Here is a 26,449-nt window from a genome sequence, read left to right on the forward strand (position 1 = left end):
TAGGAATACCTTTATCGAAAGCTTTTGTCCAATCATTTATGCTCTACAGAGGTCAGAGAGTTGGTGATAAAAGAGTGACTAGGTAAAAATCTATGCTGAGTGTCAGGAAGAATGTTTCTCCCTAGCATTGTCATATAATGACATGGATTGGCCCTTATGTGGCTTCTACTCGCAACATTTTGCGCACTATCAAAGAGAGAGAGAGATGTTGTGAAGGATGCAATAATTAATACCAAAACATACGAAGTGACTCTGAAAATAATGGGTTTTTATTTATTTTTTCGAAAGGAATATTGAGTTATTCGTATGGGAAGAGTACAGCTACAGCTGAATGAATCACATTTAGGGACAGATTTTCATGATATCTTAAAATTTCTTTAAGAAAAAAGCAAATTTCATTGAGTCCAATATTTGAAAGAAAATATTTTTTATTCTCTATTCCAAATTTTTCTTGTGATTCGTCAATATTTTCCCAGAAGAGAAGGTACAAGAACGATTGAATGATAAGTAGAAGTTAGGAATATTACAAAAGTTACAACTTTCGTCGAAAGGAAGTACTTTTTATGAATTTTCACAGAATTAGAGTTCTGCCTCATTTGTGATAATTTTTTGAAATATTTTCACGAATATTTTAATTCTTTATACCATATGATCAATTATTTCGCGAAAAAAAAAAGTTACCAGAATTATAATTTCGTTTTGAAATCAGCAGTTACGTGTTGTTCCCTCCTGTGGCCACTAGAAGGGTTTGCAAATGCACTGGCAGACTGACATCAAACCAGTTCTTCGAAATGGTATCTATAATATCAATTTTTTGAGCTGGAATGTTGGAACCGTAATCGAATTTTTGTTCATCTTATAATCTATTCATCTATTTTCGGTAGCTGGAAGCAATATTGTTTCTATACGTAATGTGGCTTTTCAATTGATTTTTGGACCAACTTTAGCTCTCAAACCACAATCAACATTAGGAATAATATCACTAAAATAGTTTACTAGTTTAATAACGTTGCTACATTTTTAAACTGGGAATATTACAATTTGCATATGGTATTTGAATAGTTGAGGGTGGTTTGTCGTTTCGAAGAACTTCGAAAAGTGGGGCATTCCTGAGGTTTCTTAAAGATTTCAAAGATAATACTATGTCTGTCTTCAATGTTGACGTTGAGTCAAGATAACGTTTTCAACTCTCAGATTATTGTTTTGAAAGACAATCTGAATATAATACATTTTCTGGACTCAACGTTAATACTGATAATAGATAGTATGTCTTCTGAAATCGTACTACCACAGACACTACTTTTCTATCCATCCTAACTCTCATAAACTAGCCGCATTCAGATCAATGATCCATAGAGTATTTTCAATTCCTTCAAAAAATACAGCATTAAAACATTAATTGAAAATCATGAGAAAAATAGCTGCTAGCAGTTATTTCAATATAAAAAAAATAAATTCCCTGTTACCAGAGAAATTTTATTTGGAAACCATATAAAATAGCCTTCACACCGTCCTACAGAATATCCAACCTTTCCTTCAATGCAGAATATAAGGACAACTGTTTTAATACAATATAATAACTCAAGAGTTCATAAATTAATATGTACTGAATACAATAGTGTATTCATAGGTCAAAGCGGTAGAACCTTCACAAAAAAGATTCAAGGAACACCAGTCGGATTTCACACCATAAAAGAATTTTTATTTCCCTAAAAATTTATTTGACACGAATTATGTTTTCCCGGAAATAAAAAATACTCAAAATACTACACATGGAACCAAAGGACGAAAACTATACTCAACAGATGAATAACCAGAACATAAACCTTCTCAAAAAACTCACGAACTTTTCGAAGTTCTATGAGACTAAAAACCAGCCTCAACCATTTAAATAGTGAAGGGTGTTTTTTTAGAGCTATAGAACTTTAAATTGCAATAAAATGGATTATTCGATTGACATGAATTTTATTTATCCGCAAGATAATCTTGTGGCATTACATTTTGAATATGATTTCTGGCATATGACCGCCACGGCTGGTTCGGATTAGTCCAATCTGGACGTCCAATTTTCGATCACTTTTTCCAACATTTGTGGCCGTATATCGGCAATAACATGGCGAATGTTGTATTACAAATGATCAAGGGTTTGTGGCTTATTTGCATAGACCAATTACTTTACATAGCCCCACAAAAAGTAGTCTAGCGGTGTTAAATCCCAAGATCTTGGAAGCCAATTCACAGGTCCAAAACGTGAAATTAGGCGGTCATCAAACGTGTCTTTCAATAAATCGATTGTGGCACGAGCTGTGTGACATGTTGCGCCGTCTTGTTGGAACCACAGCTCCTAGACATCATGGTTTTTCAATTCAGGAATGAAAAAGTTAGTAATCATGGCTCTATACCGATCACCATTGACTGTAATGTTCTGGCCATCATCGTTTTTGAAGAAGTACGGACCAATGATTTCACCAGCCCATAAAGCGCACCAAACAGCGGCAGGTTTGTTTGTTGAAGTAGCCATTCAACCAGAAGTGCGCTTCATCGCTAAACAAAATTCGCCTATTATACGTATTCCGCACAGAACCATTATTTTCGAAATGAAATTGCACTATTTGCAAGCGTTGTTCAGGCGTGAGTCTATTCATGATGAATTGCCAAAACAAACTGAGAATAAATCACTTGGAAGCTGTTGAATCGGTCGCCATCTTGAACAGTAATACCAACTTAAAGTTATATACCTCGAAAAAAAACACCCTTTAGTAGTATCTTCATTGCATTTGTAGACTAGAATCATCTTGTTTAATTTCCTATGTTCTTTGTTGTTTATTCGGAGTCTAATTGTTATTTTAGTATTTTATTTCCATATCCAATCAGGATAGATTCGGCTAACCTTAACAAGCGCGTAACGCTTTTAAAGATTTCGTGGCTTAGAGTTTGGTTACTACAACTTCAGGAGTCACAAAGTATTGACTATGTCGACAGAAGAATGGTTTCAAAGAAGATTAGATTAGATTGAAGGGAAGTTTCATTGCACCGCGACCTTCAGGTCTATTGTGCCCCCATCAGAGCTGCTCTCGCCATCTCGCCATTAGTTGCTATAGTCCATGGGCACCCGTAGGGGGAGCCAGGGGGGGCCATGGCCCCCCTGAGATTTTGATTGCCTCATTTTTCAGCACAACACCCTCAATATTACTTTCTCAATCCAAAGGGATTGGAAAAAAGGAAAGAAATGGATTCACAACAAATTTCCGGTTTTCAATGACAATCATGGACGCCTTTATCGTTTTTCAATAATTTTCATTTTGCCCCCCTGAGAAAAATTTCAGCGGGCGCCCATATTATAGTATGTAGCTCGCCCTGCAGCTTCAGAGTTCTAATGAACTGAGATGACTTCATGGAGGTTACTTCCTCAGTTCTACAAGTCTCTTGTCCAAAGATTTTTTTTGCGTTGGCTAGCGACGGCGAAGCATTTCATTTCTAGGGGATCCGGAGTTTCTTTCTGCTCTCCGCAGAACCTGCACTCGTTGTTTTCTGCTAGACTCATTCCCATGAGGAGCTTCCTGAAGCGACAATATCCTATAAGAGAACCAGCGTAGCATATTCTTGTTTAAATTCAGATATTTCTTAGATCTTGTAGTATCAAGCCAGAAAGATTCCGCCAGAGTGTTTGTGCTCTTTTTCCTTTTTTGGCTAGGCGTATCACCTCTTCATTTTCTCTTATTTCCGAGTGACCAGGAACCTAGACTAAAAGACTTTGGTATTTTGACTATTTCATTGAGTTTCCTTCAGCACTCCAATACCATCTTAGAATCGACGAGTTGTGAGTTCAATGCTTCGATTGCAGCCTGACTGTCAGAATTTATTTTTATTACATTTATCATATTTCTGATAGATTTAAGGAATTATAACCCTTTTTGTAAAGACAAGCCAATTATGTAAATATTTCAGATTTTGATTAATCAAAATCCCTAGTTTCTTAATCCTGTCAGTGATTACTTCATCTTCAAACATGATCTGATTCCCGAAAATTCAAATTGTATGTGTTTGTAGTGTGATGTGTTTGAAAAAAAACTTTCAATTTATTCAGATCGTAGTTAAGAGCATCGGTGGCTTACTCAGCCTCTCATCCAGACTAAATATAAATACACTTGGATTACTAGGATATCGTATGTGTAATGTGTTGTATGTTGTTAACAAGAAAGGAACTACATCCACTTTTTCCTATAGCTAATCTTGAAATGCTGTTTCAGCAGCTGTTTTGAGTAGATAAAGTATTTCTTTAACCGCAAGGGTAGATAAAGTGGGTAACACTTCAACTGGTTAAAAAAAGGGTGAAACATTTGAATCTACCCTCGTAGATACAAATGTTTCAAGTTTTTTTAATCAATTAAAGGGTGAATTACCAACTAAACGAATTTCATTTTGAAAAATGTTTGACTCAACCCTATCTAACAATAATTTTCATAAAAACCAGTCTGAAATTATTATCTTAAAGGTAATTAATATTAGTCGCGCAAAAGTGTTTCATTCCAGATGATTTCCTACAAGAAATTTTTCTTTGAAGAAATGCCATTTTCCAACTTCGACACCCTATATCTTGAAAACTAGTCATATGATTGAGTTGAACCCTTAGGCTAGGAACATAGTGAAACGACCAAGAGGTGCGAAGAGGATAGTAGAGAGGATATAGGCGAATTCAAACAAATATATTCTAATAGGGTAGTACATAGTACAGAGATCCCGAATGCGGTTGCGCGAGGCGGTTAAGCGAAGATAGGGGCGAGATCGGGGAAGTTTGTTTTCGTTCATCGCCGCGCGGCTGCGCAATTAATAAATAAAATTGGATATTGAAGCATTCATAAGTTCGATATTTGTGAAAAGTAATTTGTGGAATCAGAGAGATGCTCAACATCATAATTGATATATTTTGGACAAGTTATGGGATGCTGTAGCGGATGAAATGAAACAAACAAGTAATTAATCCATGGAAGTGATAGGGTCGCGAATGAAATTAGTCCAGTTTTTCATTAATTTAGATTCACTTTTTTCCAGAATGTAGTCGTTGTAATATTCATATGGAAATACGAAAGAAATTTCTCTGGATGATCGCTTAATTCTTTAAACAAGTGATGAAATTCACCATGTACTTTCCTAGATTTATTAATTTCGTGAACACTACAAGTTCTTCTATTTTCATCATTTTTCATTACATACCAGAGTTTCAATAACGAATTTTTTAACAGTATAAATCTTTTTTTCGGAAACGCGCCTCCTCTGTAATAATCAAACTCGACTATCGCCTTGATTTCTTGTTCGCCTCACTATGAGATGACACCTCGTCATCGCCGCTACTATCGGGAACCGCTATCCTTTCTGCTATCCTCTTCACACCTCTTGGTCGCTTCCCTATGTTCCTAGCCTTAGACTTTCTTGCTCAGAAGGCAGTGGCGACGGTGAGGAGAAAGCTGTTTTTGAGAGCTGACGTCTCCACTGTCAGGAGATCATATTCCACAAAATACGAAAAATTCAGAAAAATTAACCGTATATAGTTTTTTCATTAGGCTGCTGCTTGGTCCTCCACATCTAATGGCAGGTTTTCTTCCTCTTGTGTTAATTCTTTTCCATACATTTCGTATTTTCTTCGTACACAAAATGCAAAAATACTGCACTCAGTTGCGATTTTTGTACCAAAAATTACAATTTTCTTCGATATTTTATTTTTCACCTGAATCGTATGATCTTAGTGTCTCAACCGACGCCGACGTCTCGAAGATCAATACTCTCTAAGATAAAGTACAAATTTACAGTCTTGTGCAAAAAAAAAAATTTATCAGAGGTCACAAAATAGAGCCCCGAGGTATTGAAGTTTGACTCTTCAATTGAATATTCTACAGTTTCATACCCCTGGCTCAAAAAATTTTAAATGAGTTTAATTGCCATATGAAATGTAGAATAAGAGCAACATCTCGATTTAGAATGTTAATTTAAATAATTCAATGCTTAAAAATAAAGTGAATTTTCATCCGGAAAGAAAATTCAGGATAATATGAAAGTATGCTTTTTCATCATAATACAGAAAGAGAATGTAAAATACCTACTAAATTATTGCATTCCAATAGTCAAAAATTTCAAAAATTAATTTTCATCGAAATAATTAAATGGGACACGATGAAACGATGTGAACAGCAAAAAATGCACACGTTCCATATAACATATTATTACATGATAAAATGTCAAATTATTGCTCTATTTCAATTTCAGAAGTCGAAAAGGGTCATTTAAAAGAAAGGAGTACAATATATTAAAATTTATTAGAGTAGTCCTATTATAAATTGGTTTGATCCTAGTTTTTCTTTTCAGATCCTGCTAAAAGATCGTCTGTTTCAGATACTCTGCCCAGAAGTTTCAAAAGATGATCATATACTAATTCCTTGACGTTTCTGCCAAAAAGGAAATCGAAGTGATTGAAATTTTCGGCTGGAACTTCATACAGACCATACCGGATTCTATTTGGAAGAGTATTGTACAAATTGATGGCATCCTGAAATGAAATAAAATGAGTGTTTATCATTCATCTTCATTTTGACATCAACAAGTAATTAAGTATTTGATATTGCTGATGATAATAATGATTATTAATCAGTTGTACCTTTTTGGTGTTAATAAATATTTTTATATTATATTATTTTCGAAAATAAGGTGAGACAAATTATGTTCAAATGAAGACTGAAGTATTGAATGAAGAGGAGATTATTTTACCTTTTTTGGAGTAGCCCAGTCATTTCGTGCAAAATAAATGACAATTGGAACAGTAATCTTTGTTATGTTATATTCAGGAGGTTCAGGCGTACCATATTTTATCATATTTCGACCTCGACCATAATCGTACTTTGTGAATTTGCCTTTTGATGCTTCAGTTACATAAGTTAAAGTCTTCAAGGAGGTACCACCTGGCAATTGATTGAAATAAACTGGCAGCGTTTCCTGAAAAGAATTGAAAAATCATCAAGACGAATACCATTGAACCCTTATTTTAAGTTAAATATTTTTTTTCCATTTTCGTTAATGCTAACAGATTATCACATTGTTAACAACTGATGCGAGAAAATTTCATTTAGGCTGAGATTATGAATAATCTAAGATTGAATATTTGGTTTTCATTATTCACCATCTTTGTAGATTCTTGTCGAAGTTTTCTATTTACACTCACCGGCAAAAAAAAACTTGAAATTTTGTTGAACTTCGTTGTCCGAAAACTTTGGGAATTTGTCATCGATTTTAATGGTTTTCACGCCAAATTGAAGATAAATTCTTTGGTATCGAAACAAACTCCATAAAATTTCTCCAAAAATAATGTTACATTTATAAATATAATTTGTTATATAGGGTAAAAAAAAATGTATTTGTAGTACAATTCCTTAACATCATGTAGAACAGTTCCTGAAATTTGCAGAGTTGACGCTCAGTTTATTACAAAGACCATCGTTTTCGCCATATTTCAGTTTTTATTTGACCTCGAAATCTTGATTATTTTTTTAAGATACACGTTCGAAAACTTGCCACTTCGTTACTCGTTTTTGAATTAACGAGTGGTAGAAACAGCCTGTATGAGTATTATACATTATTTTCTCTAATTTACTGAATTTTAATATTATATTTATATTATTTAAATATTTTTTATTGATTCTTGCACCGAAAATGTTGGTTAGCAGAATTGTATTCTATATTACAAATTTGACAAATAATAAATAAATCTTTGGCAGGAGAGTTTCGAGTACCAAAATATTATAATAAAATATAACCCTGAAATCTGTGCGAATCAGCGATATTCTTGCACGATTCTATAGAAAAAAAATACTGAATATTTGTATGATTAAAGATTCAATCGGATTGAGATTTGGCGTGTTAATATACAGGGTGTTTCCTAAACATGCGGCAAAAATTCAGGGGGTTGTTCCTTGGACTATTTTAAGCATGTTTTGTCCTTGGATGATTTTTGAAAAACCTCTTTGTTTCGAAGATACAGGGCGAACAACATTTTTCATATTTTTAAAATTAATAATAGTTTAAATAAAAATGCGTACCGCACTGTGTTTACTTAGTAGGTACAATTTATTTTTAAATTTGTTTAACAACATTCCAATTACTAAAAACGGCCAGTTTTTTGACTAAAAATTAATAAGTGCAGATGGTAAAGGAATACAGATTGAACACGGTTTTCATTTGAATTCGTTTTGTGATGTATTAGCAATTAACATTTTATCTTTGACTATTATGAATCGCTATACAAACACCGAGATGACTGACATGCATTTCATTTATGGACAGTTTTTGTAAGTTGAGTTGAATTTTCATGTAATTTTTCATAATAAAATGTTATTATCTGAAATTTTGTTTCCCCTATATCTTCGAAACAAATAGGTTTTTCAAAAATCATCAAAGGACAAAATATTCTTAGAATAGTCCAAGGAACAACCCCCTGAATTTTTGCCGCATGTTTAGGAAACACCCTGTAGAATAACCATTACGTGCAAAATTTTGTATGAATAGCTCAACTAGAACCTCAGAAGATTCAAGAAGAAAACCGAAAAACCGAACACAACAATTTCAGTAACAATAAATCCGACTAAGCTGAAATTTAAGGTGCTCAAACAGCTCACAACAGTGCTTTCACCATTTTTTAATATAGGTTTGATTACGGACAACTCAAATGCTGTCGGAAATACACCATTTGTTAATCTCGTTAATAATATGAGAGAGTGTCTGAGCTATTAGATTTCTTCAATGTTTCTATTCTATTAACCTTCACATTTTCACTTCTAATTTACTCTGGCACTTGTTCTACAGTTTAATTCAAACCAAAAAATGAGTTTGATTAATTAATTAATTTACTCTGGCACTTGTTCTACAGTTTAATTCAGACCAAAAAATGAGTTTGATATCTCCTATGAGCTGAGGATCAAGTTTTATTTGATTCCTTCACCTAATTCTACAATTCTGATGTTAAGGTTTCCAAAACTCAACTCAAATTGGCTGATATCAAATTTTTAAGTTCTATTATACTCCTCTGTAGTATCCAATGATCTAATAATACATGGTTGTGCTCTTTAGCGAACTTACAGCGCAAATCATCGACTTCAACATTTAGAGAAAAAAAGATTAAACCCTGGGTCGCTGGACCATGAAGGAAAGGATAAAGATACTTTAATTTCAACCAATGATAAGGAAAGCCAATTCACGTGATCTAAAAGGGTTCAATAATTTAATGATCAATTGTTTCAATATGTTCAGGGCGTAAACGAACGTTAGTTTTAAGCTACTGACTTAAGGTCAGTACTCTTCTCTTTTTTGATTTCATTTTTCACAATATCAAAGCGTTCCCTTCATTTGAAATAAGTTACAAAATCTCTGATTCTGTGTTTTTTTTTGAATCTCTGCTTATATTTTTTCTCGTTTCAATTTCACTAACGAGTTAGATGCACTTACAGGAGCTATTTGAGTCCAAGGTCCAAGGTAAATGTTGATCGCATGCAAACATAACAACATCAATGCTGTAGAGGCCAAACATGTTGATCCTGTTAGTCTTCTTGAATAACCTCTTGAAAGAAGTTGCACAACATTCAAGCTACTGGTAACCCTCTGTAAGAATGAAATATTTCACTAAATACTGTAGATTTAATGAATACTAATTTAATATCAACATTTTCTACTCACCATAAATGGTTTCAATAAGGGAAACAATATTTTATATGGAGACGGAATATTGCTCAGTTTGTAGGCTGGGGATAGAAAAACAAAAAGTTTAACCGTGTTTCTCGCAGCTTCTGGATATTCCGATGCATACATGAGAGCAGCAGTTGTTCCAAGTGAATGACCTATGTAGATTATATCTCTCCTTCTGGTATGTTGTTTTATCATTGATAGCATGGCTGGTACATCATACAGTCCTATTTCATCTGCTCTGTATGACAAAAAATAAAAATAACTTTATTCGTTTAAGTAATCAGTAAGATTCGATCAACGGAATTTTGATAAGAGTTGAAATATATGAAAGATAAAGGAAATATATAAAATGTCATCGATTATTATCCATATACTGAGTTTCGACCAAACTTATTAGCTTAACAAAGTAGAGCGTAGAAAGAAAAATGCAGAAGTTAAAATAAATAGATACTGTCGGAAGCTTTGAAACAAGTCTCGGAAGTATTAGACAACGCTAGAAAATTGATTAGCAGACAATATACTCGTATATAGTAATCCTTACAGAATGATGGACTTCACCAAGCTAGTGTTCATCAAAGAATCTAAAAAAGTTTGAAAAGTATAAATGGAAATAATACGAAGTTCTTGTCCTTTGAGAATTTGGGTAACTTGAACCAATCTGTACCTGCTGCAATCATCTAGATACTTCATACAGACAACCAAACATAACTGAAGAAATAAAGACAAGAATACTGAAGTAGGTCGGATATGGCTCTAAGAGAAGACTCAAATATATACTACGAATGAAATTAAATTCTAGCTTGGAAAATTCAAATGAGAAGGATAATCAACCGATGATTCGTTCGTGTTGAGATTGAGATGTAATGATGTATACGAGTATATAGAATGTCAGCTCTATGCAAATTTTCATCTCGATAGCGTTTTCAGAAATCATAGGATACTCGAGTATCTACAGGGTCTTTCACGAGGAACCTCACCCATATTTATACGGGAAACTACTGAACGTATTTTCATGAAATTCAGCACTTATAAGTATTTCACGATGCTGATGAAATCTAAAATATTTTCAAAGCATGAACACCTCCGGTTTTTCCGGAAATGACGTCAACTTCCGTATTTCAAATTAGAACACCATTTTTTTATTGCAGAAATAGATTCCTTAGAAAATTTCAAGTTATTTTGATGTAACATTTTTCAGTTTTGGTTGGAAAATTCTCTCTGAGCAGGAAAATTCGAAAAAAAAATCGAAAATAGAGCTCCGCTGAAACAAGAATAACTTCGAGGTTTTTGGATGGAAAATTTTCATTTTTCGGATTTTTCAAGATGTAAGATTGATGTATCCACTTTAAAAATCGAAATTGCGATTCATGATACAGGGGGTGAAAAAATCGCTTTCAAAGTTAGGGATGACAAAATCGTGAAAAATCAATTTTTTCAAATTAGAACCCCATTTTTTTATAGCAGATATTGAATCTACGTTAAAAAATAATGTGAGTGTATGCATCACACCCTTGTCCTAAAGTGGATATTTTCTGAGTTATTCACAAAAAACTGTTTTTCGTCTTGAATTTTCAGCTATTTCTTTTCCCTTCACGCCAAAAAGATGAAATTTTCAGGAACTGTTGTTTGAACCATGCTGTAGATTTTTCACCCCTTCTTGAAACCGACTTCAATTTACTATTAGGAGAACCATGGCAAACTCTCGCAGTTATAACTAGAGAAGATGCTCAAAGTTTTGACCGTTAATTTCTAGACATTTATTTATACGTCTCAGGAATGCTTCGTGCGTTGCTCTTCTTATTTCATCGGGAGGAAGAGATCTGCAAAAGTGTTTAAAATCCAAATTAATAGTAAACACAAAATGCTACTGAATAAAGGGGAATTTGGCAGATGTAATTAATGATATCTATCATTAAAAAAAAAGAATGTAAAACATGGTAAGTTTTTGCATATGGTTCATAAGGAATTATTTATTTATCACTGGAGAGAAAACCGATGGCCGATTAGTTGAAATAAAGGGGTTTCCGATACAAATTCGAATCAAAATTCGCCATCTATTTAGGAACAACCTGTAACTTTTTTCTCTTGCATATTAGGGTAGTGAATTCTAAAACAAGGTTTAAGTAACAGTTCCTGAAAATTTCATCTTTTTGGCGTGAAGGGAAAAGAAATAGCTGAAAATTCAAGACGAAAAACTGTTTTTTGTGAATAACTGAGAAAATATCCACTTTAGTGCAAGGGTGTGATGCATACACTCACATTATTTTTTAACGTAGATTCAATATCTGCCATAAAAAAATGGTGTTCTAATTTGAAAAACGGAAGTTGAATTCATTTCCGGAAAAACCGGAGGTGCTCATGCCTTGAAAATATTTTAGATTTCATCAGCATCGTGAAATACTTATAAGTGCTGAATTTCATGAAAATACGTTCAGTAGTTTCCCGTATAAATATGAGTGAGGTTCCTCGTGAAAGACCCTTTATAATAGATGAGCTCTCAAAAGCTCTTGACTTCGTGTCAGAGTTTTAATTATTTGTTAATTTATATTTTATTAATTGGAATTGCTATGTTTGTATGAAGCAGTTGTTGCAGATAATAATATAGGTTATCATGATTCACCTCAGTGCCCTCTATTCAGCCTTAGCTTCAGTATAGCTCCTGTATAAATAACCATGGGAGTTATAGTGGTACTCACCCATAGTCCCAAAATTTTCTATCCGTTACATTCAACGTGGCGTGACCTTCTGAATATTCTGTTCCTCTGTAGTTTCCAAGCCAGACATCGTACCCAGCATCAGCTAATAGAAATGCTGAAAGAAATACACAGTGTGAAGGATTTGAATGAAATGATAGCTCACAAAAGATTTGATTAATTGAAATGCTTCAACAACGTAATGAACAAGAAAATGTGATCTATGATGTAAGAACAGATCCTGAAATTAGTATTGGGAGAGCATCTACACAATGGACTAGTTTAGTGATGTTGATAATACTATATTTGACACTACAGAATTGAAATATAGAGCAAAACTGATAAATCAGTGAAAAAATTTTGAAAATCCATCAATAAATGCCTGAGAAATAGATTATTTAAATTTACGTATTTTAGCGCGGAACGTCTTTGGTCTGTGACGTCACGGCTCTTGCCTATGATCGCTACACCATAAATTACATTTAAATAATTAGCCGTGCCAAGGCTCTCGCGCCGTTTGTAGTTGTACAGTGTAGTTTTAACTCGAGTTTTGTTTTTATGTCACCATAATGGAAGAAGGCTTCGTGAGAGGACAAAGTGACAATTTGCCTAAAATAGATATATTCGCAGTGATGGAGTTCTTTTCTTCAAATCCATTTTATGTCAGTGCAGAAATAAAAGGAGTTAAACTTTTCAAGTAAGTATCTACTTTTGAGTTTGCTTCATCATGGTTCAACTTATAACGATGATTTATTTAAAAAACGTTTCATAAACAGTTTGTAGTTGAGTACTGGTTGTTGAAGTCTATCAATGGCAAAACATATTTATGTGAGGAGTAAAAAGTAAAAACAGAAAAAAGTAATTTATATGTATGTATATAGTAAGTTATTTCAGCCATCGTCTAACGAACAAAACACGACACGAACGGCACAAGTGATTGTACACCAATGAATTCGTAAGCACTCTGCGAATACCAGTCGTCTCCAGTCGTCTAGTGTGTGACGTCACGCCACTTACACGTACTATGAAATTATTCTTCCAAGCGCAACTTCAAAGTCCCATAATTTTTTCATTTCTAGAGATATTTCAATGATTCTTCCACATTTTTGTTTCCTTTTACTCAAATTTTTAGAATCAATCCTTAACAAAAAAACGAAAACTAGTCCATTGGGAGGGAAAAAGAATAAAGTTTTGAGAATACTCCAAACTGAGAAAATGCATCCATTTCATTACCAGACAGTTAAAAGAGAAGTTAGAAAAATAGATGAAATCCTTTGAATGACAGTTTCCAACTGGGTTCTGTACAATCGCAGGAATCTCTCTCGAATATTGTTTAGCGATCAATCTCAATTCACTTGCGATAGCATTAATAACATGCGAAATAAACACGTTTGGTCCAAAAGAAATCCTTCTGTTATATTCCGGGAGCGGAGCCAACATAGATTTTCAGTTGATGTATGCTGCGAGTGAGATTATTTAATTGGACCACATATTTTCGAGGGAGCATTGAATGAAGGAGTAAATTTACATTGTCTCACAAACATACTGCCTAGTTTGATGCGAAATATCCACAGGCAGGATATGCACTCCACATTCTAGGAGTTCGAAATTTCCTAAATACAGTTTATAAATAGGTGGTTCAGCAGAGGGGGTCCAATTGCTTGCCTTGACAAGACTTCTCAATTTCTTCTTATAGGGCTATATGAAGAGCCGTTTTTACCAAAAATCCGAAATGTGTCTTAGGAATCAGGAATGAACCTAAGTTGATGAAGAAAGCAATAAATAATACCTATAACAGAGCTGAGGTTTATATTCAAATGGAGGACCTTCATTTCGAACACATATTGAGTGCCTCTGAGTTTTGTTTTATTTTACCTATTTCTTATTCAATACTACTGCCTATAAATGCCTATAAATTAATTAATTATTAAACACTCATCCTTGGGTTACGCTTCGAAAAACTGATGTATTCCATCGAATGAAATATGAAATTAACATTCAATAGCATTTATTCAATTGATGAAATTCATTGAGATTCTCGTCGTAATGAGATGAATAGGAGGTTAAATATTGATCAAAAAAATGTTTCTATAAAAAAAATCAGTACTCGCCTACCTTGATATTGCAACGTAATAATATTCGGCTAACTGAATATACTACAGTTTATGGAGATATGAAAATCGTTATTATTAGGATTTCTCGAGCTCGAATAATTTTTTTATTGCCGTTTACTTGAAACTCGTGGTAGCTATGTCCATTCTGTATATCAGATGAATCGGTGATTTGGTTCATGGTTTTAATTTTCATTCAAATTTGAAAAACAGCGCTAGAACTAAATGAACTAGAGTTTTTTGTGGTCCTCCAGGTATTCTCTGTCTCCATTAAAATGTTTCCCAATTTATCCGGACACTCTGCATACCTCAACTTTGACAAAAATTCACTTTGGATCAAATTGAAAAACCGAGGGAACCCTTTAAAAGGATGGGGAAAGACTTGCAACTTTTGGTTTTAACGACGAGCAGTATGGATCATAGTTTTATGTTTCATCTTGTTGGAACAAAAAGACTTGTTCCATAAAAATGAATCAATAATCAATATCATTCGATGACCCCCAAGGAAAAAAAAATATTGTTGGAATATTGGTTCATTATCAACGTCTCACTGTTTGGTTGAGTTTTTGGCTGGTGAGTGGTGATGTCACTGGACCTTATGAGACTGATGTAACTGTTACTGTGAATGATCACTGATTTTTATTGCCGGAATTGAAAGATGTTGATGTGGACGACGTTTATTTCCAACAAGACGGCTCTACGTGCCATACAAGCAAAGAAACGCAATTTTGCAAGAAAGGTTTCCTGGCCATATTATTTCTCGAAGAGGTAATCGAGATTAGACACTGAGATCTTATGATTCAACACCGTTAGATTTTTTTGCCACCTGACAGATAAGATTTACGCCATCAATGATCCACAATCTATTCAAGACCTCAATGGCATATCTTCCTCTTTACAATGAAATAAACATTCATTGGTTTCTTTCAAAATATACTTACTCTTTTTTTAACGACGAAAATTTCAGGTACCATAACGGTTCTAATCTCAATATTTAATACATTATTTTATAATTAGTATCATAACTTTTAAAAGTAAAAGCTCATACCACATTACTGTTGATATATCTCGAAAAATTGTTTCCTCATAAAGGGTTTTCCAAAAAGAGGTTTCATTCTGATATTAATAATAAGACTACACTCACCTATTGAATGCCTCCCTAAGCTCACAAATATGGCAGCAGTACTTTGTATCCCGTGTAACATGAACACTGGACCTTTTCCACTATTTCCGCTATGGATACTGGGTATTCTGAATAATGTTAAGATATATCCATCTTTCGTTTGTACTTTAAATTCTTGAAAAGGATAACCAGTTTTCTTTATTATATCTGGCTGAAAACAAAATTCATGTTAGTGACAGATCATGTATGTTACATGAAATATTATATAGGTATACATTTCCGAAAGACAAACAGCTAATGTTACCATATTGTAGAATTACTTGCCCGAAAAAATATGAAGGAGTTTGAAAAAATTTTCAAGATTGGTGTAGCAGTAAGATCATTAAGTCATCGTTTACAGGGAATGTTTTTTGGTGTATTTTAATGCATTTTATAGGCAACTATTGAGGTTTTTCAATATAGTTCTATGTCTGTACTCTGTACTGGATTCGAGCTAGCCGAAGCTAATTCGATTGTAATTGGTGACACTAAGTTTCCATCTCACTTGTACTCGAGATTGAGCACATATGCTTATTTCCCGTTCCTTCTGTCTATATTCTAAGTCTGTATTTTTTTCTTAGTATTTATTGATATAGTCGTAGATAAAGTATACTATTCAACTTGCGGTAATGGTCATAACTCACTTGAATGAATTACAGCACGAGCCGCAGGCGAGTGCTGCAAACTTCATCTGCGTGAGTTATGACCTACATTACCGTAGTCTCAAATCATAAAATAATATGGACTGATTGTTAGAGAGAGACCATTGATATCAGCGTATTTGTGACAAAGATAAAATAGTTAATGGCAACACATTGGTTTTGTGAATTGCTGTATGTAGTTTGTTGTGGTGATAACCGATTTTCGAACGATTTAATAAGTGTTTCTTGTAATTCTTTGATTCTTGGCCTATTTTATGAGTAATAAACAATTTCAAGTAACCCCACTTCGTGTGCAGCTTATATAATTGTGTTATTAGATCCAAAAAAGATTGGCCATGAAATTTCGTAGGTTTGTAAGCATACAGTGGTTTATTGTTTATTTTCTTGAATATTATCATAGGTTTCCAAGAAAAAGGGATGAGATAGAAGGAGTGATGGCAATAAGGAGAAAAGACTACAAAGTACAAAGTCATAGCCGTAAAATGTGGTAATAGCATAGTATAAGGAATACCTTATACTATGGTAATAGTCACTTCAAAACAGATGATATTTATCCTAAAACTTTTATATTGATATTTATTTTTTTCATATGTGCTTGAATACTTTTTTGTGATATTGTGATAAAATGATGAATAATAAACCATTCTATAATACTTTTTTACGCCGCCAAAATAAAGGAAGATCCTACTCTTGGAGCGTAAGGCTGAAATGAGAAAGACTTTCCTTAGGAGAGTCCGATTTTGAAATTGCTTAATTCCATTTAAACTTGTAGCTACATAATATCGAATATAATAGGTATTTTTCTAATAAGTACGAAAAGTGGTGAACGAAACTGCCAAGCCGTTGAGTGTGGGAAAGACACTTTCTGCAAAAGTTAGGAACAACATTTTTTCTACAAAAACTCAAATGATCCTAAATAGTACCTCAATTGAAAACAAAATAGGACCAACCAACTGCACACACCAATAAATTGATATAAATAAAATAAAACAAAGTAATTTCCACTGAACTATTCAATTGTTAGCAACAATTGTTTCGCCATACTGTGGCATCATCAGGCTACATTTCTGCCATGTAAAATTTCTTCTTCTACTAAATTTTGAATTTGTACACATTTTCCACATTATTGTATAAATGATCAAGTAGGAATTCGTGTTATATAACTATTTTACCATTGTCATCGTATGTTCTGCATGTCAATGATACACCGCAATTACCATAAAACAAGCAATCGGGAAATGCAATCTAATTGTACGAGATAAATTCCAGCCAACTCATGAAAGTGTTTTTTATCCTTAAAATGATGAATGAACTGCATTTATCGATTGATATCTGGGCTGATTGGCTGGGCAAACTTTCACTTGGTAAAGACCGTAAAATAGTCATATAGAGAATCCATTTTTTGTAACCGCTAAGTAAATGACACACCGGTGAAGGTATCTACACTTATTTTGATAATATGTAATTGACTTTCGGTTTTACTTGATTGGAATTTCTATTGATCACTTCTTGATGCACCAAAATAATTTGGAAGCATTGTTGACTGATATGTTTTGAATTCACAATATTTTTGCTTCCACTGGAAGATTTAATTCTCTATAATTTCTCATTGAAATATTAAAAATTCTTATAACACCAATTTCAAAATCTCCTGATAGTTTTGAACAAATTTTCTCTTGTAGATATTGTTTTCCAGTGTTTATTGGAGCTGACGGGGCTTGATCAACAAAAATTCCATGTGCAAAAAATTCAAAGTACCGGATGACAATGTCATTCAGTCAGAAACAAGAAGAATACAGACAAATTCAACATCAAAAACCATCTAAGGTGCCGCATTATGCATAAATATCTCAGATAACTCAGATTGACGCTAAATCTTACGTAAGCTTGTTGGCGTTCTCTTTGATAAACTGGCAAATTTTATTCTATTTTAGGGGTTGCTCCTTGATGTTTTAGGAATAATTTGCATTTTTGTTTCTCCAATCTCAATGTTACTTCTAAAAAGGAATGCAAAATATTAAAGAAAAGATATCAATTAAAGAAATGTAAGAGGTGTTTTTATTTCACACCACAATCTATTAAGATCATTTTTAATCGTGTAATGTATATGCAAAGTGAGTGTTATCATGTTCTTACTTTTTCAATTTGCCTTTAGATTTGAGGACTTCGAATTAGGTTACCTAATAATAGTAAGCCCATAATTTTTTACTTTAAACATTTTTTCAACACTGGGTATTCTCTACGATGTAATTATCACTCAGAATAGATGGCATTTATAGAGAGATATATTGATATATCGAGGAATTCCACAAATAATTCCGTGAATAATGGAGAAAAAGGAATTATAAGAATCAGGGAGAATTCTTTAGGATATGTTCTTTCAGGAATAACGGCTGGAGTGGATTTAGAAAAAGTTGTTGTCAGCCATCTAGAAAAAATATGGTAATGCGAATAATGTGAAGGGAAAGGACACTAGTTTTTCTAACCAATCCTTAAATGAATTCAACTTGAAATTGTTCGTTTTTTGTTAATGATCAAAATTTTTCAAGGAGAAATTTCATCTCAATAACTTTCATGTTATCCAAAATAATGAAATGAATTGATTTTAACTATTTTTTTAATTTATCACATTCCAAAAATTATCGAGAGACTTTAATTCCGATAACATTCGCTATTACTTCGTATTCTATCAATCACTTTTCCTTCAGATAAAATACTGAATAAGTCTGCGTATGAGGACATTGAAATTTGTGTTTCAATGTTGCAATTATTGATTCCACACCTTCAATTCAATATTCAGGAAGGAGCTCATTTAAATGATTTTTTTATCTTAATTTGGGTTATAATGTATTAGTTCTAATAATATACTTCAATATTTCTGATATAATTCGTGGGTATATGGACTGATTTGTCAGAATAGCCTTCACATTATACCTAACACTTTTTTTCAATTTCTGCGCTAAATCTAAAGAATTAAATTACAGGGGGGTGCAAAGCGCCTATGATTCATTTAAATTGGAAAAATATAAATTGAAAATAACTTATGACTAAATAAATAATAACTTATCGTGATAATGAAATAATCTTCATTCCATCATTATTGAGAAGACCTGTTGGTGAAAATGTAATAATAATTTCAGGTTCAACATATTTTTCTTAATAACTGGTAATTGATAGGTTTCTACCTTATACTTATTTCTAATCATTTATCTCATTTCTTTTATCTACCTTTACGAATAAATTATTGTGCTCAACTTCTCTTTGAATAAACTTTCATAAAATAGTCAGTATACTAAACAATTTGTCATTTCAACAAATGTAAAATCAAGAAATCAAATTACGAAAAGTCATCATTGACAGACTGGAATATATGCTCAGGAATAGACTATTATTGTGATACGTACATTATTTTCAGCAGTGGCGTAACTAGAGTTGACTCATGGGGGGGAGTTCACCTTATTTGAAAAAGCAAAAATCATTCAATTTTTCATAGTTTTTTTTTTATTGTTACCCAATTTTTTTTCATTTCTTTTAATCAATGGGGGTGTTTATGTCACCTTTAACTTCTCCCCCTTCCTTACGCCTATGATTTTCACCTCCAAGTGTCTCTGACAACGTGAACTTAGCTGCCATATGTATACAGCACCACAGTATAAATTGACATTAATAAAGTATTTTGATACTCAAGAATACTATAATAATTGTGGCAACGGATAGCTTGCAGCTAAGTGTCTATGTGGTAAACAGAAGTGGAAATAAAAAGAATGGGCATTCATATTTTTTTACTAGGCAGTCTATTTTTAATCGTTTCGAAGTTATATTATTCTGATCATTATTTCGATTGGATAATTGAAATAATAGTGAATGACAAAAATATTTACTCAATAAAATAAGTTTGATGAGCCGCTTGGTTTGTAAGTATATTCTGAAAAATAATTCCCAGCAACTAGTCAAACTAGTTAATTGATCGTCTGGTAAGACTCTGATATCCTTGGAGGGTAATTATATAGGTTGAAAATTTGATAAACCAATACGAGCAGTGAAAAATATTCAAAGAATTTGAGTCGAACATCAAGAAGAATTCAATATATTTACACCGATCGGAATTTCGATATTGCAGAATAATTAGTCGCAATTCTTATAGGTAGCTACTAATTATGTTATTCACGACATGCCACAAATTCATAAAAAAGGAATTTATCGATCGAGATATAGAAGGACCAGTGTGGTCAGAGGCCTAATTTCTGTATGAAATTTCAATAAATTGCGTCAAAGATTCCGAGAAAACCAATATGAACAGCGAATTGTCCAATTTTTTCAAATCGATTCATGAATTAGTTATTACACCTTCCGAAATGTGAACTGTTAAAATTCAATGGAAACCCAAAATTATTTCTTTTGCCTACACCAAATGATTATTATTGAAAAAATGAACCAAACATTTGTCCAAAGCTTTGAACATTGAAAGCTTTCAAATGAAATTTTGCGGAAATATAGTTTGCTGTAACCCTTTATTTTTCCTATCTCTAGAATCTGATCTATTCGCTATAAACCATAAAAATTAAGGAATCGAATATTAGAAAAAATTATTCATCGGAAACTTGAGGATAGGTAATCATCAGATGAATGATACTGAATACAATATTCCTTACGGCAGTTCTAAGCTCAGATTGAAACCACATGGCGTGCATTTATTGAATAATCTTTTCTTCTAGTTGAGACAATCTATGATATGGGGGAAGTATGTAAAATTTGCAATACAATGTTTTTGACATAAACCAAATAAAATAAATAAATTGGTTATATGATAACTCAACTTGATCTTGAAGTAACTACACTTCTACGTTTACCGAAGTTTCGACAACGATGTTGTCATCTTCAGAATTTCAAGGTTAGAAATAAGACAAGTATGTGACCAATCCAAAATTTTTCTAATTTAATCGGAAAATAAAAAAAAAGTTGAAATAAGAAGAAGGTACTCACTACTTTCGATTCAGCTGCGAAATCGTACCAGCAGTTGGGGTTGTCTTTCATGGTTGGATAATCCCACAGGCTAGGGCAAACATTGTTCTCGAACTCTGCATTAGTCGCCCACAAAAAACTCAGCGTCAACACGGCACTCAGCAGATTCTTTCCTATCATTATTATTGCAAAGTGAGGAACAGAATTTCTGTCTCTGTCCACTCCAATTTCTCCGATACCGGTGAGGGAATTCCTAATGCCACTTTCTTCCTTATTTGCCTCCGCCCGAGAATAACAAGAAAAATGTTTTCTTATGGTTCAATGTACCTACTACTGGGCATTGAAAATCTGTCTAATATAAACGGTCCAACAATTGTATCAATTAGACGGCAATTAGAATTAGTTTGTGGAGTAATTCGGATTTCAGTGTCATAATTTTGAAATTAATCTACTCCAATCACTTTTTCATCAATAGCCTCAAACAATTTAGGTACACTTTCTGAAGAAGAATTCAATTTTGACTACCCGTTTGGTACAATCACTTTCTCAAGAAAATTCCTGGTTATTTGAGATTTTCAATACAGGTTAGTTTGCACCGGTTTAGTTCGTAAATTGGCAAAATTTAGTAAATTATTTTGGACATACAGGGTGTTCCACCAGTGACACGACGCTCTGTTTGAGCAATGAAATTTTCAAATTTTTTTTAAACGCAGTATCATTAGGCTCTATCAGAGCGACATTCTCAAATTGTTTGTAAATACGTAGGAAGTACCAAAAAAGTGTAAATGACTAAACATAAGTTTTTCTTATGGAACACTATGGTTTTTATTGAATTTTCAAATTGCATGGAATAAATTAACCTAAGTTAATTCAAAGTTTCATGTGTTCAATTTTTTTAGATATTTCTATTATCATAAATTGAAGGTTCTTTGGAGGAACTTAATAACTCTGAACTGAATAAATTTATTCAAATGAGATTTTGGAAGTGAATCCTAGAAGAACTCTACTACCAATGAGTCATCAATTGATTGAATATCATATTGCGCAACATGTCTGAACTGAACCTGTACTCTACTATTCCGCAAATTAGTTATAGTTCATATATAGAAGGATACGCTTGGATTGTTTTTTTTTAAGTGTGTTTGTTGTGCGTTGTGTCTGAACTCGAAATGTCTGAACCAGAACTTTTTTCATATAGCTCATGCAGCTCGGAATACGTACCAGGACAAATTGAGTCTGGTTTTGAAGACCCCCCCCTCCAAAAACTATGAGAAAAAAATCTCTAGACGAGGCAAAATTAGCCAACAAGAGAAATAAATATACATATTTTTTCGATGTTGCGGCAGGCGATTCCAAAACAATGAAAATTCGAATGTGCAAAGTATGTAGAAATAAAGAAAAGCGGTATAAAATGCCAATAAACATTCACTTAATTTGTAAGAAGTACTCAAGTAAGAACTTTAATTTTCACGAAGAATTTTGAGGTGACAAGTTGGAGTTGACTAAAAAAGAGTTTAAAATAATGTATTTTCTTTTTGTTTTAAATTAATGTAGGTATTTGTTGTACCTACTTACTATATTTAACTGAATAAACTATTTTTCAAACTTGAAACTAGTTTGACCAACAGTTTGAAATTTCAAACCTGTAACCATTGTCCAGTTTGATTTGACTTGAATCATTTCTCAGAAAGATGGACTTGAGTTTGACATAATTTCAAGTCGAACTCAAGTCGAACTTGTGCAACTCTATGTCTCATGCATGCGTAAATATTGAGCACATTCCACTTGGCATGCATTGTATTTTATTTTTTTAATAGCAAATTTAAAGATCTATCTGAATAAATATAGTGTGCCATTTGGAAAAAGCTCAATATATTAACAATTGAATAATCATCAATGAATCGTCTCATTCGAACATTCTTTAGAATTCTCGATGATTATTGAAAAGTCAGTACTTATCTTCATTCTTCTAGGATTCACTTTCAAAATCTCAATCGAATAAATTTATTCATTACGGAGTCATCAGGGTTTTCCAAAGACCCTTCAATTTATTAAAATTGAAATAACTCAAAAACGATAAGTTTTAACCACATGAGACTCCGAAGAAACTTGGGTTTAATCCATGCAATCTTTAAATTCAATAAAAAAAGGCTGTTGAATAAGAGAAAACATTTGTTTGGTCCCCTAAACTTTTTTGGTTCACCTGTATATTTACCAACAATTTGAGAATGTAGCTCTGATGGAGACTAAACAATAATAGAATGTCGCGTCAATGGTGGAACACCCTGTATATCCAAATGATCAATTTCACTTAGTTTAAACTTAATAGTATCTAGTTAACTATCAATTAAAAATTTGTTGATGTAATTATAAGATGCATAAATTTATGCATAATTTATCGATATACAAGGTGAGTCAATAGATCCCGATCGGTCGTTAACTCTTGAAAATTTTGGGCTAGGAGAATGCTCAAAATTTTGAGGGAATCGACACAGCGCATAAGCTTAAATTATTTTTGACTTTACAGAAAGGTTCATTTCAATTTTGATAGAAATTACATCACTTGGAATGATTTCACTGGAATGAAAACAAATTGATCATTATATAAAAAGAATGGCAATCATCACTTTCATTTCATTGATACAATGTACTTTTTCGTCAATATTATGAAATTTCATTCATTGATATTATAAATTCCTGTAAACTGATATGACGACTCTAAAATTGATGCAGTGTTTTTTATTTCAGTAAAATATTCATTGGATAAAAGAACTTTGTTTATAATATCTAGATATATAAACATCATTGATACTAAGTAGAACTGATCGAATAAGTCTAAAATTATGACATCAGCGTATCGTGATCATAATGAACCGAATATTGTAATAATGAACATTCCAACTTTTTATGTTATTATCATTCATTTTTCTGTCAATCGGTTGACTAATTATGATCGAATTTATTAATACAATTGATTTTTCATACATTTACACTTTTGGTTCATGGTATCAATTGAAATTGATTGATATGATATTGTGAATAAAAGAAGAAAATATTCAGAAAAGATGGCAACATCTTAGTATTTGTAAATAATCTTGTCTGTCAACGAATCACTCCACAGATGAATAAAACCTTACTTTATTTTTTTTTGTTCACCCCTTTATATAACCAAAAAGAAAGTAAATGAGCACTACAACTGAATAGTTCTGTTCCCAAAGAATCAAGCTTCAATTAAAAAAATAATCACTAAAATCAGTCAAAGGGTTAAAGAGAAAATGAACCACAAACTTCGTTGAGATTTTGTCCGTTCCCCTAATTTTGCCGGTGTGTACCTATAACTGTCAAAACAAACGCTGAAAAAAAATTTACACGGACAAGAATGTGAATGGATGATCGATCAGTAGTTCTCAAAGATTAACAATCAGTTTTACAATTTTAGATTTTTCTGATAGAATCATAAACTAGAACGCTTTAGAGGGAGCTGGCGAAAAGTTTTGCTTTGTGATGATAATTACAAATCTTTTTCGGGTGTTGATCATTCTCAGATGATAACATCATATTAACATGACCAGTTAAAGACCATCAAGTCAAATTACCCAGTCACTGAACAAGATGATTACTTTTATTTGATATACTTAATTTGATGTTTTTTCGATTCTTAAGTTTTAAGCGTCTCTGATATTGTTATTATTTATTTGTATAATTGAATGAATTCCGCCAATTAATCAATGAGTTGAATGAAAATTTTCAATTGTTACAAAGTCACAATGCCAATTGACATACCACTTAACACTGAATGAAGAAGTTTACACTAACACATTACAAAGATCGAAGCGAAGAACACCATCAATAAGTAATTTTTCGCAACAACTCTTATCAAAATTGAGACTGACTATGATTGAATTTTATTTGTGGTTGACCATGCCAAAGTTCCTCATTTAACATTGAAGAACTCAGTAACCTTCTTTGAATATCATATAGGTATGGTACGCGCCTATTTATTAAATTGATTAGAATTAAAAACTGGTACATCTTTGGAAGTTTTTATGCTTGTTCAATATGGAACAAGTATAATTAATGGTCGTGGGTATACTAGGAAGCATTATTTTAATTATTCCTCTATAATTGATGGAAAATTATTTATTCAAGAAGCAATTGTTTATGTTATATGAGTTGCGCCTGATGGATCTCGTGTTTTTCAACTCAGATATTCAATTGATTAATTGAGTGTTGCATAGCAAGTTCAACAAGCTATTGAAATATGTCGATATCAAGGAATGTGCGAATGCGTGAACCATCATGTAATAACTTTGAGTTAAGGTTAAAAGATTAACACGCTTTAGTTTGAGCTGGAGATCATTGATTTATATGAGATTTTCATTATTATTCATTCAAAAGAGTTCGTTATTGCAAAAACTCCTCATATATTGACGCACCCGGTTCCGAATCTTCGCATCACTTACTTTTCCCAAAACTCAAATTTTCCCACCAGTTTCACTATTGCCGGTCGAGAAGGTGCTTCATGATGACCCAAAAGTGCTATCGTTTTGCGAACTGTGACTGCGAGATTTTCACCATTTTCCTAGTAAATTTCAACGATTTCAATGCGTTGTTGACGCGTGCATCGTGCAATTTTTTGTAATAACGTATTTTCACCTCTTAAATATCAAAAAATTACAGCTTCAAAAGTGACATCTGTTCAGCTGGCGGGTTATTCAAAATAAAACCTCTTATTAGAAAAACCTTTAGATTCATTTTCGAAAGAATTAACTTTTAGTTCGTGCACTTTATCATAATATTAATATCTTAACTTTGTCGAATGAGTTGGAAAGTAATATACCACAGTTAGAATTTCATCAAGCCAAGTAGCTTAACATTTTAACCAACTACTTGACTTGAAAATCAAGCTTGTGAAAAATTACATACTTGAGCTTGATTTGACTTGATTTTAGAAATTTATTGCTTGACTTGATATCAAGCTACTTGATATTACTCGCTTGAATAAATAAGGGGATTCCTCGAGTGCCGAGAGACTGAAGCATTCGCTAGTGTGACTTCATTAGTAGTTTTCTCATATTTCTATGAAATCTATTGGTAGAATTTGGTAGAAATATCTTTCCAAACATGGCCAAAATG

General features: G+C 32.8%; 1 protein-coding gene across 3 annotated transcripts; it reads right to left on the bottom strand.

The window, feature by feature from the left end:
* Positions 1 to 6,292: 6,292 nt before the first annotated feature.
* Positions 6,293 to 25,251, bottom strand: LOC123684377 (lipase 3-like). Of its 3 annotated transcripts, none has more exons than XM_045623611.1 (8): positions 25,097 to 25,251; positions 21,335 to 21,592; positions 15,672 to 15,861; positions 12,420 to 12,534; positions 9,715 to 9,961; positions 9,487 to 9,639; positions 6,760 to 6,984; positions 6,293 to 6,541 (listed from the first exon to the last, which is right to left on the bottom strand). In XM_045623611.1, exons 2-8 carry the CDS (start codon positions 21,491 to 21,493, stop codon positions 6,344 to 6,346), a joined length of 1,287 nt encoding a protein of 428 aa, XP_045479567.1. In that variant the 5' UTR covers positions 21,494 to 21,592; positions 25,097 to 25,251; the 3' UTR covers positions 6,293 to 6,343. The 3 variants fall into 3 exon arrangements, with proteins under 3 accessions (XP_045479567.1, XP_045479566.1, XP_045479568.1); XM_045623610.1 differs by having other exon boundaries at positions 21,335 to 21,598; positions 25,097 to 25,249; XM_045623612.1 differs by lacking the exon at positions 25,097 to 25,251 and having other exon boundaries at positions 21,335 to 21,600.
* Positions 25,252 to 26,449: the final 1,198 nt, after the last annotated feature.

The sequence above is a fragment of the Harmonia axyridis genome, chromosome 7 (genome assembly GCF_914767665.1).
Source record: "Harmonia axyridis chromosome 7, icHarAxyr1.1, whole genome shotgun sequence".
Lineage (NCBI taxonomy): Eukaryota > Metazoa > Arthropoda > Insecta > Coleoptera > Coccinellidae > Harmonia > Harmonia axyridis.